This window comes from Oncorhynchus tshawytscha, linkage group LG13 (genome assembly GCF_018296145.1).
Source record: "Oncorhynchus tshawytscha isolate Ot180627B linkage group LG13, Otsh_v2.0, whole genome shotgun sequence".
Taxonomy (NCBI): Eukaryota; Metazoa; Chordata; class Actinopteri; order Salmoniformes; family Salmonidae; genus Oncorhynchus; species Oncorhynchus tshawytscha.
This window is the reverse complement of record NC_056441.1, coordinates 63,061,472-63,077,228: the sequence shown is the minus strand read 5'-3', so window position 1 is coordinate 63,077,228 and position 15,757 is coordinate 63,061,472. Positions and strand designations below refer to the sequence as shown.

General features: G+C 44.3%; 1 protein-coding gene across 6 annotated transcripts in view; it reads left to right on the top strand.

The window, feature by feature from the left end:
- The window catches only part of LOC112234746 (BCAS3 microtubule associated cell migration factor-like), a 348,299-nt gene that overhangs the window by 6,927 nt on the left and 325,615 nt on the right, over positions 1-15,757 (top strand). For all 6 annotated transcript variants that reach the window (XM_042296126.1, XM_042296129.1, XM_042296127.1 and 3 more), the window contains exons 6-7: positions 5,545-5,626; positions 9,113-9,185. In XM_042296126.1, the coding sequence (XP_042152060.1) occupies positions 5,545-5,626; positions 9,113-9,185 (155 nt within the window). The remainder of the gene's footprint in view (positions 1-5,544; positions 5,627-9,112; positions 9,186-15,757) is intronic.

The following is a 15,757-nucleotide window of genomic DNA, read 5'->3' as shown; positions in this document are numbered from 1 at the left end:
AGTAAAATCATTAGACAATTTTGTCAGCTCTACAACTTAACAAATAACCTGCAATTCTGCAAAGGCCTCTATTTAGGACTATCAGGTTCCACGTGCAAGCTGTCACAGAAACATGCTAACTTAACATACATCCTGTGAGATCTAAACAGCCTAAGTCCTTAATCAGTCCTTTCTAAACATCTACAGGCCACCAAGAAAATGACACACTTCCCCCTCCACACACTGACACTGGAGGCTGACTGACACACACACACTGGTGGGATGTGGCTGTGAACAACTTCTCTGTTGTTAGCACACCTCTTCTCTCTTAAAGAAGAGAGGAACTATATGCAGCTAGCTACAGATGTGCTACACTCTCCAGCCTACATAATACCATCCAGAATATATGAGGAGAGAAGGGCCATAGCCAACTAGCTACAGATGTGCTACACTATCCAGCCTACATAATACCATCCAGAATATATGAGGAGAGAAGGGCCATAGCCAACCAGCTACAGATGTGCTACACTATCCAGCCTACATAATACCATCCAGAATAAATGAGCAGAGAAGGGCCATAGCCAGCCTACATAATACCATCCAGAATAAATGAGGAGAGGAGCAATAGCCAGCCTACATAATACCATCCAGAATAAATGAGAGGAGAAGGGCCATAGCCAGCCTACATAATACCCTCCAGAATAAATGAGAGGAGAAGGGCCATAGCCAGCCTACATAATACCCTCCAGAATAAATGAGGAGAGGAGCCATAGCCAGCCTACATAATACCATCCAGAATAAATGAGAGGAGAAGGGCCATAGCCAGCCTACATAATACCATCCAGAATAAATGAGGAGAGAAGGGCCATAGCCAGCCTACATAATACCATCCAGAATAAATGAGGAGAGGAGCAATAGCCAGCCTACATAATACCATCCAGAATAAATGAGAGGAGAAGGGCCATAGCCAGCCTACATAATACCCTCCAGAATAAATGAGGAGAGGAGCCATAGCCAGCCTACATAATACCATCCAGAATAAATGAGGAGGGAAGGGCCATAGCCAGCCTACATAATACCATCCAGAATAAATGAGGAGAGGAGCCATAGCCAGCCTACATAATACCATCCAGAATAAATGAGGAGAGGAGCCATAGCCAGCCTACACAATACCATCCAGAATAAATGAGGAGAGGAGAAGGGCCATAGCCAGCCTACATAATACCATCCAGAATAAATGAGGAGAGGAGCCATAGCCAGCCTACATAATACCATCCAGAATAAATGAGGAGAGGAGCAATAGCCAGCCTACATAATACCATCCAGAATAAATGAGGAGAGGAGAAGGGCCATAGCCAGCCTACATAATTACCATCCAGAATAAATGAGGAGAGGAGAAGGGCCATTAGCCAGCCTACATAATACCCTCCAGAATAAATGAGGAGAGGAGCCATAGCCAGCCTACACAATACCATCCAGAATAAATGAGGAGAGGAGCCATAGCCAGCCTACATAATACCATCCAGAATAAATGAGGAGAGGAGCCATAGCCAGCCTACATAATACCATCCAGAATAAATGAGGAGAGGAGCCATAGCCAGCCTACATAATACCATCCAGAATAAATGAGGAGAGGGCCATAGCCAGCCTAGCCAGCCTACATAATACCATCCAGAATAAATGAGGAGAGGAGAAGCCAGCCTACATAATACCATCCATAGCCAGCCTACATAATACCATCCAGAATAAATGAGGAGAGGAGCCATAGCCAGCCTACATAATACCATCCAGAATAAATGAGGAGAGGAGCCATAGCCAGCCTACATAATACCATCCAGAATAAATGAGGAGAGGAGAAGGGCCATAGCCAGCCTACATAATTACCATCCAGAATAAATGAGGAGAGGAGAAGGGCCATTAGCCAGCCTACATAATACCCTCCAGAATAAATGAGGAGAGGAGAAGGGCCATTAGCCAGCCTACATAATACCCTCCAGAATAAATGAGGAGAGGAGCCATAGCCAGCCTACATAATACCATCCAGAATAAATGAGGAGAGGAGCCATAGCCAGCCTACATAATACCATCCAGAATAAATGAGGAGAGGAGAAGGGCCATAGCCAGCCTACATAATACCATCCAGAATAAATGAGGAGAGGAGCCATAGCCAGCCTACATAATACCATCCAGAATAAATGAGGAGAGGAGAGGAGCCATAGCCAGCCTACATAATACCATCCAGAATAAATGAGGAGAGGAGAAGAGCCATAGCCAACCTACATAATACCATCCAGAATAAATGAGGAGAGGAGAAGGGCCATAGCCAGCCTACATAATACCATCCAGAATAAATGAGGAGAGGAGAAGGGCCATTAGCCAGCCTACATAATACCATTCAGAATAAATGAGGAGAGGAGCCATAGCCAGCCTACATAATACCATCCAGAATAAATGAGGAGAGGAACCATAGCCAGCCTACATAATACCATCCAGAATAAATGAGGAGAGGAGCCATAGCCAGCCTACATAATACCATCCAGAATAAATGAGGAGAGGAGCCATAACCAGCTAGCTACAGATGTGCTGCTGCACGACATATAGAGTATTCTAGTACCATCTCGAGTTGGGTACCGTATAGTTCCATTTCAATACCAGTCAACCAAGGAGTAGAAATGGAATTTGCCTCAACTGGGCGATACACTTGATACTGTTGCGGTGTTGCTCCTCTTTATATAACACTCTTACCCCTCTTGTAGTTTTTCTGTGGTTTTGGCATGTTTCCGGGATGTGTGTTTTCACTGGGTTCATATTAAGTTATGACAGCTCCTCGGTCTCGAACCCTGAGTAGCTGTGAAGTTTTGACAGTCGCTAAGCCTACACCCTCTGTAATGGCACTGACTGCATGGAGTGACACACACACACCTCATCAGACGCCCGACAGAGTGTGTATGTGCATATCAACCGTCCGTGTGTGTGTGCATTACTGTCCCCTCAGACAGCGAGGGATCTTTGACTGGATTGGTGTCGCCTGCCCTGTCCCAGACAAGATGAGGCCCGTACTACCGTGGGCAAGTTGTTGGCCTGAAGAGGTGTTGGGGGAAATGACCATCTTTGAAGAGAGGTGTCTGTGTGGGCGCTGTTATTATTAAAGTACAGTCCCAGATAGGGACAATATCAGCCTGTCTTCATGTGCTTCCAAGAGGGAGAGAAGTTATCACCGCTGGTCCACCGCCTGTTTGGAAGCTCAACAGTGAAAACGGCCTCTGCTTGTGGCCTTAGTACCAAATGTTATGTCTCTCTCATGGTGGAAGGTAAAATTGAAATCAGCTGTTGTTTTAGGATCCCCAAAAGCATTTCATTTTGTTGAAAATGATTCATATTCATCCACCATCAATATGCCCTTGCCGTGTGTCCTGTCTGAATGCATGTCTGTCTGTCTACAACTGAGGGGTAATACAGAGATTAAAACACGGTGTACAACACTAGTTTCCACAAATAACATCCCACCCAGACCCAGAATTGAATTGAATTAATATTATGATATATATTTTTTAAAAGACACAGAAAGAAGCAATTGGGCATATTGCTGCTGTGTAGACAGGCAGCTAATGTAATGGCAGAAAGCAGAGACTGATGTTGTTGATGCCTGGCTGGCTGTCTTGTCACACAGAGCCATGTAAAGCAAGGATGAGCTGTGGGGTAATGCACAATACCCACCATATTGTCATTATCCTAACCCCCCGCCCACCCACCACACACAATCCAGCAAATTCCATTATTCTCCAACTCCATTTGCCGTAGGAATCCCACCCATCCTCCATCCTCCCACCATAGTCCCACTTATTCCCTCTCTCTGTGCTCCTTTAACCTGCTAGTGGTTTATGATGCTCTAGTTTAATGCCACTGGACCGAGCTGCACTTTTAATAAAAACAATGGCCTGATCCACCACTTTGAAAAGAGGCTACTAATTGTGCAAAAGAGCATTCATCCTCGGATGTGCTTATCTACTTAAGACACGTGGATTATGGTGACAGTAATGTGATAATGCACGTTTCGCTGTAATTTAACACAAAAAAAACATCACAAAAGTGGAGCTTAGAGCTTAAAACAATGCACCATTACAGGCGTCAGAGCCACCACGGACCACGCACGGGTTCTGACCTGACTATCCAAGCCTCTCTCTGGGGCCTAATGCAGGGGATGACCTAGCATCTCTGGAGCCTCGAACAGGGGCACAGCTACCACTTTAATTCCATGAACAGTTCTCATTGCATCTGATACAACAGTAAAGACAGGAAGCAACCTACAACAACCTCTATAGCTATAGATACTGCAGCTTCTCAGAATGACAGGGGATATAGGCCTACACAGTACACGCTGGGTGAACAACAGGTGTGGCGGCCATGTTCAACATGTCAATGTGGGAACACTATTTCCTGAACACTATCCAGCTGCTAACCTGTTATTCTTTACTTCAGATACTGTATGTAGGCTATGTTTGATTTCAGTTCTGTTCAAAGCATTTTAAAAGTATTTTTGGCATCACTCATAGTGCTTTTGAAACCAATTAGCTGAGCTGTCTGGTTATCAGACTGCTGGTCTTGCCAGCCAGGCGACACCGCAGTCCGCTCTGTCCCGTTGGCTCAGTCACAGAAAGAAAGAGTAGGCTGCTTGTTTGCATCGGAATGCTTTGGGGACCTTTGTTGGTAGCTTTCACTACGGTTTGGTTGGCACTTCAACCACCAGCCCCTCCTCCACTCCCTTTAGTGCTCCCCTTCCTCTAGGCCACCCCCCCACAATCTCCCTCTAGGGCCCCCTTCCTCCTTGACAAGCCCCTTTCCACGCAGTTGGAATAGATTTTATTTTTTTCCCAGTGTGAACAAATCTCTCTTTGTTCCAGCTAGGGGCCCCCACATTGTCTTTTGACTTTGCCCTGCTGCCGACTTCTTCTTAGCCCTTTAGCCTCCATCCAAACCGGAGCTTTAAGTTTGTGGTTGTGTAGCGTTGATAATTCTTATCATTACGCTGAGGCTTAATCAGAAGTATGGCCGTATTGATTATCGGAGCAGCCTCGTAAAGAACTAGTGGTTACCTCACCGAACGCATGGAGTTTATTATCATCAGAAAGAACAACTCCAGCCCTGTTGACTATGGCAAAATGTTAAGGGTTTTATATGAAATGTTTACCCTAGCATTGTATAGGTGGGCTTGTCCCCCTGCCTAGCTCTATTCCCTCTGCTCAGCTGGTATTTGCTTGGCCAAGTGTTTTTGACGGAACTACACCGCAACAACCGTAAAACAACAATGTCCTCTTTTAAATACATTTGTTACATTTCCTTTCCTTTATTTATAAGAAATCAGAGTAAATGAGAGTGGTCTTAGACTGAGCGTTCATTGTATGGATTTATGTCAGAAGGACGGCGAGAGAAAGCTGGCCAGCCACTGTAAAATTGTCTAAAAGCGTTTGACTTTTCACTGGTGACACTACTTTTGACTTGCTACATTTACTTGTTCTTACATTGTTGTTGAACTTGCTCTACTCTCTCCCCCCCTCTCTGTTGTAGCTGGGTGGAGAGGCCCAGGAGCTTTTCTCTGTGCGCCACGGACCTGTGAGAGCTGCCCACATCCTGCCAGCGCCCCATATCAGTGAGTATCTATCAACCTGCCTACCTCTACCATTTTTCACCTTTTACTTCTACCCTAACATTTCCCAGTCTTGTATTTCTGTCATTCTACGCGTTCACATCAGACCATCTGAGTGTGATGCACATTGTAAGCGATTGTTCCCAGGGACTCGGGTCCTCAAGATGCTTTCTTTCTAGAAATCAGTAGAAAAGCTTGGCTGTTTTCAGCTTGTCATGCCACATGAACCTCCTCTCTGTCCACTTCAGTCAATATGTATCCACCCAATCTGCAAAGTGGAAGAAAAAACGCTCTGCAGTTAAATGTATGTGTTTTTGAAGCACATTGGTCTTGTTATTCCTCTGATGTGGGTTTTCAACACGGCCTATCCTCCCCCGAAAAAATTAAATCACTTATAGCTCAAATCAGTTCTCGCCAGTGCTCAAGGACCGCTCTTGAAACTAAGTTAATTGTGGCACAATTTGTTGTTTGAGGATGTGTCGTGTGTGTGTTTGCTGTGATATGTCATGGGTTAATTAAAGACTACCTGTTTGTTAATAGTCAGAAGCCCCATGCCAGCGTCCCCTCTCTTCCTGTTCCTATCCTAATATTAAAGGCAGTCCTGGCCTCAATCATACTGTTGGCCTGGCCCATTTATATCTCTCCCTCTCTCAAGTCACTCATTGGCCCCATTGTATTACAGGGGTAATAGCATTTCTAAAGGTTAGGTATGGAAGAGACGCAGGCCAGGGAAAAACATGTCCAAGGTTCTGATCTAATCATGTTCAATCAGAGACTTGAATGGAAAGCAGAGGGGACATATCACCTCTAGGTTGCCTATGGACCACCCTCACAGACACACCGTTGTATCTAATATAAGACCGTAAGCATTCACATCCTCTTAAACCCATATACAATTGGATTTCCCTCGTTCTGCCAATTAGTTATTCTCTAGGCATGAAGTTTGAATTTGCTGTCACTGCAGGTATAATTCAGAAATTAAGTGAAAAGCACAAAACGCTAGCATGTGGCGTTCTGGTGAGAAAATCAGCTTTTTGTTCTCGCTCTGTGTTCCGGTCCTTTGGCAGATTTCAACAATGCACAATGACAGCATTGAAAGGGCCCTGGACAGGGATGAAAGCCACCAACAGTAATAAGAAGCAGCAGATACCCAACACATGAGAGGAGTGATTCTCTGACTGCTAAAATAAAAATGAATTGTACTACCAGAGTAGCGGGGGGAGAGAGCGAGAGACACTGATTGCAATCTGTTAGACGCAGCCGGCGCAAACACTGTTGCTCTGTGGCAGCTGTTAAAAGACCAATTGTTTCAGTCGGGATCCTGGGTGGGCGGGTTTGGAAAGTCCTGAAAATAGGTGTCGGTTCAAATAAGTCAAAAGGCCCCTTCCTGGAATAGAGGAGGAAGTGGTGTTTTTCCGAAGAGAGCGATCCGTTTATCTGTCCAGCATCCCAGAGTTTGTAACCTATGCTCTTTTCTTCCGTCTTCTGGTATAGGCCATATATACGCCTACCAAAGGGATTCACAGTACAATAGATGAGCATTGATGACAAGTCATCCTAATATGTACAGTATGAGCCTTCTGTTGGTCTCTTGAACAGTAGAATGGATGTAGTAATAGTATTGTGTTGGACCTGAACTCAGATGACCCAGAGGCCCAGCCTCCATGTAAAGGGACTAATTACTGAAATGGCTCTGGAAATTATATCATTTATAACAGCAAACATGTTTGCTTCAGTACAGACTTGCCTTCCTCTATAAATGAGATAAACACACACTCAACAGTCAAACATACAAATGTCGAGTTTGAAATGGAGCTATATTATATCTCTGAAATTACAGTCTACTCATAATCAAAGCATAGTCAACACTAGTCATGAAGGAATCTTAGATCATTTTCCCCCCTGACTGTATTTACAGAAACTGTTTATTTTCCTAAATGCATTGTTCAAATGAAACCCTTTGGTCTTTTGGGGAAATCATATTTGCCTACAGCTCAATATGGTGACCCGTTGTGATGTTTGATGACAGAAATATGAGTGCAGAAGAAAGGCTGTGTTTGGGAGTGTTAGGGGTTTGAGGACGGCACATTGGCTCCCCCACACGGCACGGTCACACCACAGGAACTCACACTGATTACTGTCGGGGCTAAATTACTCCCCTCCACAGGCCTAACAGCTTCTTCAATCTGGACCCCCACTACACACGCACGCGCACACTCCACATCCCTCCCTCGCCATCTTTAGGAATGGGACAATTAGGGGAAAATGGCACCCTATTCCCTACATAGTGCACTACTTTGATCAGAGCCCAATGGGAAAGAAACTAAATATGCCCACTGGGCTTTTACCATACTGTAATTTCGCCCTAAACCCAAAGAATTAAACAGAGGCAGACAAAAGAACCCTACTCAGCTTTGAAGGGGTTCTCTGTCAATCTATCTCACTCTATCCTCTCCTCCATACGGAGGGGAAAGATAGTTTGAGTTCAGCACGTTGCGCAGAGTGCCGTTTCTGTTCCTCCGTCTCCCTCCTCTCCTTTCTTCTTAATGTCTTGCATGCTGGTTTGTTAATCTATTTGATCCCCATAACTCTTCATGTTAACCTGGGCATTATTCTGTGGTCAGCAGGGATGAGTCCTCTCCAAGTTGCCAGGAATGAGACGGTCCAACTTCTGTAATGTTCTATTTTATATATTGTCTCCTTTTCCTCTTCAGAATTTTGTGTAATTTTTATTTATATTTTTTTTTACCCCTTTTTATCCCAAATTTCATGGTGTCCAATTGTCTCTCTGCAACTACCGTATGGACTCGGGAGAGATGAAGGTCGAAAGCCGTGCGTCCTCCGACACACAACCCAGCCAAGCCGCACTGCTTCTTGACACAATGCCCACTTCACCCGGAAGCCAGCAGCACCAATGTTTTGGAGGAAACACCATACACCTGGCAACCGCGTTAGCATGCATACGCCTGGCCCGCCACAGGAGTCGCTAGAGTGTGATGGGACAAGGACATCCCTGCCACCCTAACCCGGACAATGCTGGGCCAATTGTGCACCGTCCCATGGCTCTCCCGGTCGCAGCCGGCTGTGACAGCCTGGACTCGAATCAGGATCTCTAGTGTCCATAGACCACTGCGCCACAGAAGTTTTTAGGGGGTATCATTTGATTACAGAGCTGCTGTAGTAATGTAATCAACACGCATCCTGCTACAGTAGTGCTAGTTAAGTGGAGTGGGTGGCTCTGGCCGGCTGGACTGGGCACACTACACAACAGGCCTTTCTCACATGCATAGGGCCCCCTAATGATGAATGATCACTGCTCTCTGTCAGTCCCTCATCATCTTCTCTCTCTCTCTCCTTCACCTCCCCCTTTTTTCCTTCTTCTTCTCCCCTTTCTTCTTCTTCTCCCCTTTCTTCTTCTTCTCCCCTTTCTTCTTCTTCTCCCCTTTCTTCTTCTTCTTCTCCCCCCTCTTTTTCTTCTTCTTCTTCTAGGTCCGCTGATGATTGATAGTTTTGCGGACAAAAGGCCTCTCCTGGGGGTGTGCAAGAGTACCGGGTCCTCGGGGTGAGTACAGTACACATTTCTCATGACATCGCTGGGAGATATGCTTAGGAGGGTGGTATCTGACTGAATCCACAAACTGCTTTTTACAGTACAAGCCCCTAGAGATCCGATAATGTGATTCTATGTACAAGCCCAAGTCTTTCCCATGTTGAACGAGTTGATTTTTCCTGATGACATCATTAGAGTTACAGTCCATTAGCTCTAAAGCCTTTCTCTGGTTGGGTCAAAGTTGAACTACGCCACACACACTTGTAATCCAGTTTCCACATGTGCTAACCATGGCTGCTGGTAACCATGACCACTGGTAGGAGTGATGTGCGTCAGTTGGCGACCAGGCATAGTTTTATTTTATTGGGCACCCCAGTTTTCGAGCGTCTCAGAAGTTAGTATATGTATGATGATGGACTCATTTCTGGTCTAGTCGTTCTATTTCTCTGGCCTCCATCTCACTGATTGGTCACGCAGACAGACTCACAGTGGCACCAGATTGCACAACATGTCAACGTGACTTGCATACTCAGACCACGTCTGCAATGACACCCTATTTAGTAGTGCACTATATATAGATCAGACTGTCATTTCATACAACGCCTTAACATGAGTTCCCTTTCTCCATCCTTCCTTCCTTCCAGTCACGTCACATGCCTGGTTAACAAGGGAGCAACAAGTCAAATAGTTGTTTTGATCTTTTACTAGAAATAATCAGGTCTGCAAGAACTGACACAAGGCAGCACATTAGTAAGTAATTTTGGGTGATTTTATGTTGACTTTCCTTGCTAATTTACCAGACTTGGATAAGCCAATCTGGCTGCTTGGCGAGGCAGAAAAGGAGCGAGGAGATGGGAGGAGAGGTTAGAGGAGCGGGAGGAGAGGTTAGAGGAGCAGGAGGAGGAGGAGATGAGAGGAGAATATGTGAAACTTCCATGTGGTAATGGAATGTCCTTTCTCTGTCACCAGAGTCGATCTTTATTAAAATGTGTGGGAAGGGAAAGACAGGCTAGGGCCCTTAGTTGTACTGCGTGACGTTCAGACGTTACAAGGTACAAATCTTAAGTACATTTGAAAGACTATAATTTGTCCTACGTAATAAGAGCCATCAAAGCCCCCCTGGTGAAGAGAGAGAACCCCAGGCGTCTGTTCTCTCCATACGTTGCCATGACCTCCCCTTTTCCCCTCCCCTTTTCCCTGCTCCTCTTCCAGAACATCGAAACATTTAACTCGATATTTCCTTCCTGGGAAATGAAATAAGGAAGTCTGTCTTCGGCTGGGCTTTGATGGAGACCACCTTCCCCAAGTTTTCAAAGTAAAGCTGCCTCCTCCTCTACTGCCTCTGCCACTGATTCTCTACTGCCTCGTCTACCTCTGTACTGCCTCTACCACTGCTCTGGCTGTGTCCTGGCTGACACGGAGAGAGAGCTACAGACGGGGAGGGTTTGGCTGCTTGGCCTGGTGACTGACGCTCAGCAGTAATGCTGAAAACATGCTTGATGCTTAAAAGACCAAACCCTGACCTCTGGCTGAATGGCACAGCCAGGCTGGGGCCGTCCTGACTCCCGACCGACAGAGGTGTTTGGTAAATAACACTACATTAAAAGAAGAGAGGACTACCCTATGGCCACAGAACAGTTTTTCCATTCAGGACATTCGTAAACTTACTAAGGTCCTCACTCAATTTTTAGCATATAATCATTTTAAAATAACAGCTTTTGTCAACCAGCAAAAAGGATGCCGGCTTGACACTTAAATGGAAAACAGATTGGAGTCTTGGCCGAGAGAGCAGCGCTGGTTTAGAAGTTGGTTCAGTCAGCTCGAGGCTTAGATTACAAGATTTGCAAATTAAAGGAAAACCAGAAAGGGGGAAAAGCATGTGTGCCTATCCTTGTATTTGTGGGCTTCTAGCCAGACCCACTCAACATCATTTTATCAATGGAAAGGATTATGCGTTAAGCCAAAACAATGTATGGATCTAGTGATTTTCCTGACAGCAAAGTACATGTGTGTCCCTTCACGCACTGCGCCAGTGCCAGTTGGGTTGGTGGGGGAATTAGTGAAGAATGCCTGTGTGCCATACTGTATCCGCCCCTGGGCTCTGGTCTTCCTGCTCCTCCTCTCCTCACATAGTGTCTGGAAAGGATTTGTGTTTCCAGCCCCTGCTGCTGCTGGTCGTTGTTATTATATAAATGATTTAATTAGGTCCGCTGGTATTAACATTCAGAACATTTAAGACTGCTCTTTGTCAATGAATGCAAATCACAGAGGCAGGGGGTGGAGGGCGGAGGCATCTTAACTGTTTGTGGGTGTTTTTCGGAGTGGGAGCATACACACACTCCCAGGGTAAAAGTTCAGCAGTGAAGAAGAAGCCTGCTTTTGTTCTCACTGTTCTGTCCCAAATGGCACCCTATTCCCTGACTAGTGCACTACTTTTGACCAGGGCCCATAGGGCTCTGGTCAAAAGTATTGCACTTTTAGGGAATAGGGTGTCATTTGGGACATAACCTCTGAGTTTGGGAACTGTGGATGAAGTGTCTGGGCAGGCAAAAAGCTCTTGTCAGCAGAGCCCCTGACATTTACAACCCCCCAATCTTCCTACCCTGTACACCCACCCCCAAATCTCCAGATGCACAGAGGATGTGGGCATGATTTTATTATTTATTTTTGACAAATAAAGTGTTCTGTCACCATGGAGACTATGGATGGATTCATATTTTCTGAGGGTTCCGGCTGGCCCGGAACTCATGGAGACTCCCCGAGGGTGACAATGGTTACCATGGCTACCTACCACAGACGGTAGCCAGTAGTGACCTGGAAACCGTCATCACCAGTATAGGTGGATAGGATGCATGTTTTTCTTGCCTCCTTTCTACATTTATTTAATTAAATATTTATCATTACCAGTGTTTTAGGTGCTGGGCCTTTCAAGAGATTATGGTTTCTGCACCAGGCCACGGCCCTCCAGCTGGCCCCTGTGAACCTCCCACGGACCTGTCCTTTAAAACTCACGGCTTTGAGTCTAGGCTTTTCACACCTCACCAACAAGGCCGGTGTCGTGTCCTTGATATCTCATTATTCATTAGACACATTTAGCACACAGTTTTTAATCTAATGCAGGAAGATATAAGCTATGTGTAATTTGAAATGACACCCGACAACAACAAAGCAAGATTGATCCTAAAAAAGAGATCATGTTATGTCCCTAATTTGTCCTTCTCTTAATGCTTTATCCACTAAGTCCTGTTGTCACCAAAAAAAATAATAATCCTGTCACCTAATGCCTTGATATTAATTACAGTATTGCAGGGAAAACCCCACTCATTCCACTAAACATTTTCAAAGAGACTTAGTACCACAATAGGCTTTCATCTAAGCTGTGCTTTTCATTGCTATTTTCATGACAGGTTTAGCAGTGGTAAACGCAAGGTATCCCTCTAAAGTGTATTAAATGGTAAATCTCAGAGCCTTTGTATTAAAAGAGGCACCAGATTTTGGAGAAGTGATGCTTTTGAAGCCAGCGTGAGGCCTTTGGGCTGTTCTTTTAGTCACCATGATATGCACGCACGTACCCCCTCCCAGTGGGGACACAGCGATGATGTGTGTGTGTGTACGATCAGTGTGGTCTTTTGTGGTCCAGCTAACCACAGAATTGATTAAGAGAGAAATAAAGCTCTAACAGGGACATTTGATTTATTTCCTACGTTTGTTTGTTTTCAATTTGTGGGTGGGAATGTCGTGTTCTTATTTTTAAGAGTTCTGATGAAATCATTCCAGAACCTTTTGTACTGGCCATCTGTGGAAACGGGAATGCCTGTAATCTCATCTAAACCTCCTTTTTAATTTTAGCCCACACACTTACATTTAGACTTACACACACATCTCACACTCACTCACTCAGTGCTAACGGAGGGCAGTCTCTGGCTTTATTTTGAAGCGTTTATTTTGACTTCCTCATCTGTTTTCTGTCGGATGAAAATATGTTCTGCCTCGCTAGTTTTCCCCTTCAAATAGGAAGTGAGTTTAAACACAGTGGTACGAAGTGAAAGGTATAAACATTTTTTTTTACACGCACAATGAGGCATAATTTTCAGCCCACCGTTCATTCAGCTTTTGTGCAGTATGTTTTACATACTGTTAATGACCAATTTAATGTGAAAATATAATCAGGGCATTTCAGTTTTGTGATACTGAAGGTGTTGTTCAGCAACTTAGAATTTATGTCCTTGTGTATTAATATGCCACCTATTTCTATTTAGGGGGAAGTAGCATATTTTTCCTCTCAATATCACAGTAATTTCCAACCCCAATTAGTTTTGGTGTGTTTAAGGATGACAAGCCGTGAATGGCTGGAAACCAGATTAAGTACCTAATCTCATAAAGAAAACATTAGTATACTGTACCTCACTTGGGATTTGAACTAGGTACCCTCTAGTTACCAATACGTTCTCTTCACCAAGAAGATGTTTTTGTGCATGTGAGTGAGAAATGGACATTAGGGATGCTATGCTATTTAGCACACCGTCTCCTCTCTCATAGTGTGTCTCAAATGTTACCATATTACTTGTATAGTACACTACCTTTGACCTGAGTCCTGTTGGCCCTTGTCTAAAGTAGTGCACTACATGGGGAATATGTTGCCATTTGGGATTCATCCATCTTGTCCTTGTGTCATGGATTCTTGTCTTCCTTCCCCTCACGACTGTTCCTCTGAGACAGTCTAGTCCAGGTGCAGCTAACTGCTGCTTAGATCTGTGCGCTGTCTGTCCTCTGTGTGTTCCGTGCAGACTGGGACACTCATATAACTTGAGGTCTCCAAGGATAGGAAGACCCTAGCCTTTGAAGTGAAGCCTTTTGAAGAGTTTAAAAGCAGTTTTCCATATATATTTTCTTTTTTAAGATGCTGCAGGATGGGTAGCCCACCTTTTATTTGTGTTGTAACCGACAAGGGTTTATTCAAAGAGTAGTTGTTCATTTTTGTGTTGATAATTTAGTGATACTTTCATTTTATAGTGATATCTTTAGTAGTATTCAATTCTCATCTGACACTTGACAGTAAAGAACAACTCCATGTGTTATCACAAAGTGGACTCCTTGGCAGATACACCCTGAGGCAACATATTGTGTATTGGACAATGAAGAATGTTGGTGTAAAGCGTACAGGTTGAATTACCTTGGTTTTAAAGTATTTTCTGTGGGTTCATAATGCTCTTTCTGGCTGACCTGTCGTGTTGTTGAATCTTCCTCGTAGGTAGTCTGCTATGAGTACATTGTTTGAACTTTAATATGATATGCTACGATATTTAGAGCATTTGACACAACTGTGCATTTAGCTGTCAAAGCTGAATGCACACTTGACGAGATGCTGTTTTTTGTTTTAAATGTTTCCACTTAACTCTGACAGAAAATTGGCGAACAGTGAACTAACAAGAAGTGCATTAAATACAAGGCATGTGTTTTCGATGATAAATATTCATGTCCACTCCACTGCTGTCAGTAATGGTGAGGAGGTTGAACTCCTGTCCATCTAATCTTTATTATTAGGCTCTCTTTTGTTATTGTTATTCTAAGCTGACAAATGAAATTGTTTTAAGAAGGTCATACCATGGATCGTTTGACTATGATTTTGAGTTTTAGGACCGCTTTAGGTATATATAAAAAATATATTTTTGATGTAATATTGAATTCGGCCTTTACCACCATAGAAACACATTGAATAACATATTAATAAAGGGAAAGAAAGGTCAAAAATTCAGTCTTAAGGAATAAGGTTTTGAAGGGTCTGTTCTATATCTAGGAGATAGAAGAAAACTCAGGAATTATTTTACCCTTTGTCTTTGACACACACTTCCTCCATAATTCCATTAATTTGTATGGGTTACTTGTAGACAAGTCCTGTGACACTTCTGGGGGTTGTAGAGCAAAACGGAGAACACCGTCCAGTTCGCAAGAGTCTCCCCTTTCTATAGGATGGTCATGTTAGTTTTTAGGCCAAACCGTTTGGATGCAAGAAAGGGCGAAATAGGTGGAGGCAGTAGATTGAGACGCAAAAAAACAGACGGATTGTGATGCTGAATTTTTTATTACGTTACTTAGATTGACGCACTGGTACGTCAATAAACTCTAGCGGTTTACCAAGGGATTTTTGCAAGCGTTCTCTCTCTCTCTCACACACACACTGGCGAGGCAATGTGTTTCCAATATGCTTGTTGGTGGTGTACGGTACTGAATGAGGAGGAAATGTATTTCTGGCAGTGCTGCAGACATGGAGCTGTGGTTGAACTTTTTACCCTAATTACTTTCCCGCTAATGCCCGCGGCGTGCCGGAATCACAGACCCCTTTCCCACCCCCCCGAGCTGCCTCTGATGTGGCCAGCGTTTGTTGTGTGTTGAGGGTTGGGTTCTACAGGGGAGAGAGGGAATGAGAAAGATGGAGAGTGGGTTGGGGGGGTCAGAGAGGGGTAGAAGGAAACTTTGGGAATATTGTGACAGAATTTGTGTCTCTTTTCTTCCAGTACCACCCACCTCACTTGATGTCTATGAAAATAAAGTAATTGTTGTCATGTGCGTGTGTGTAGAAATAA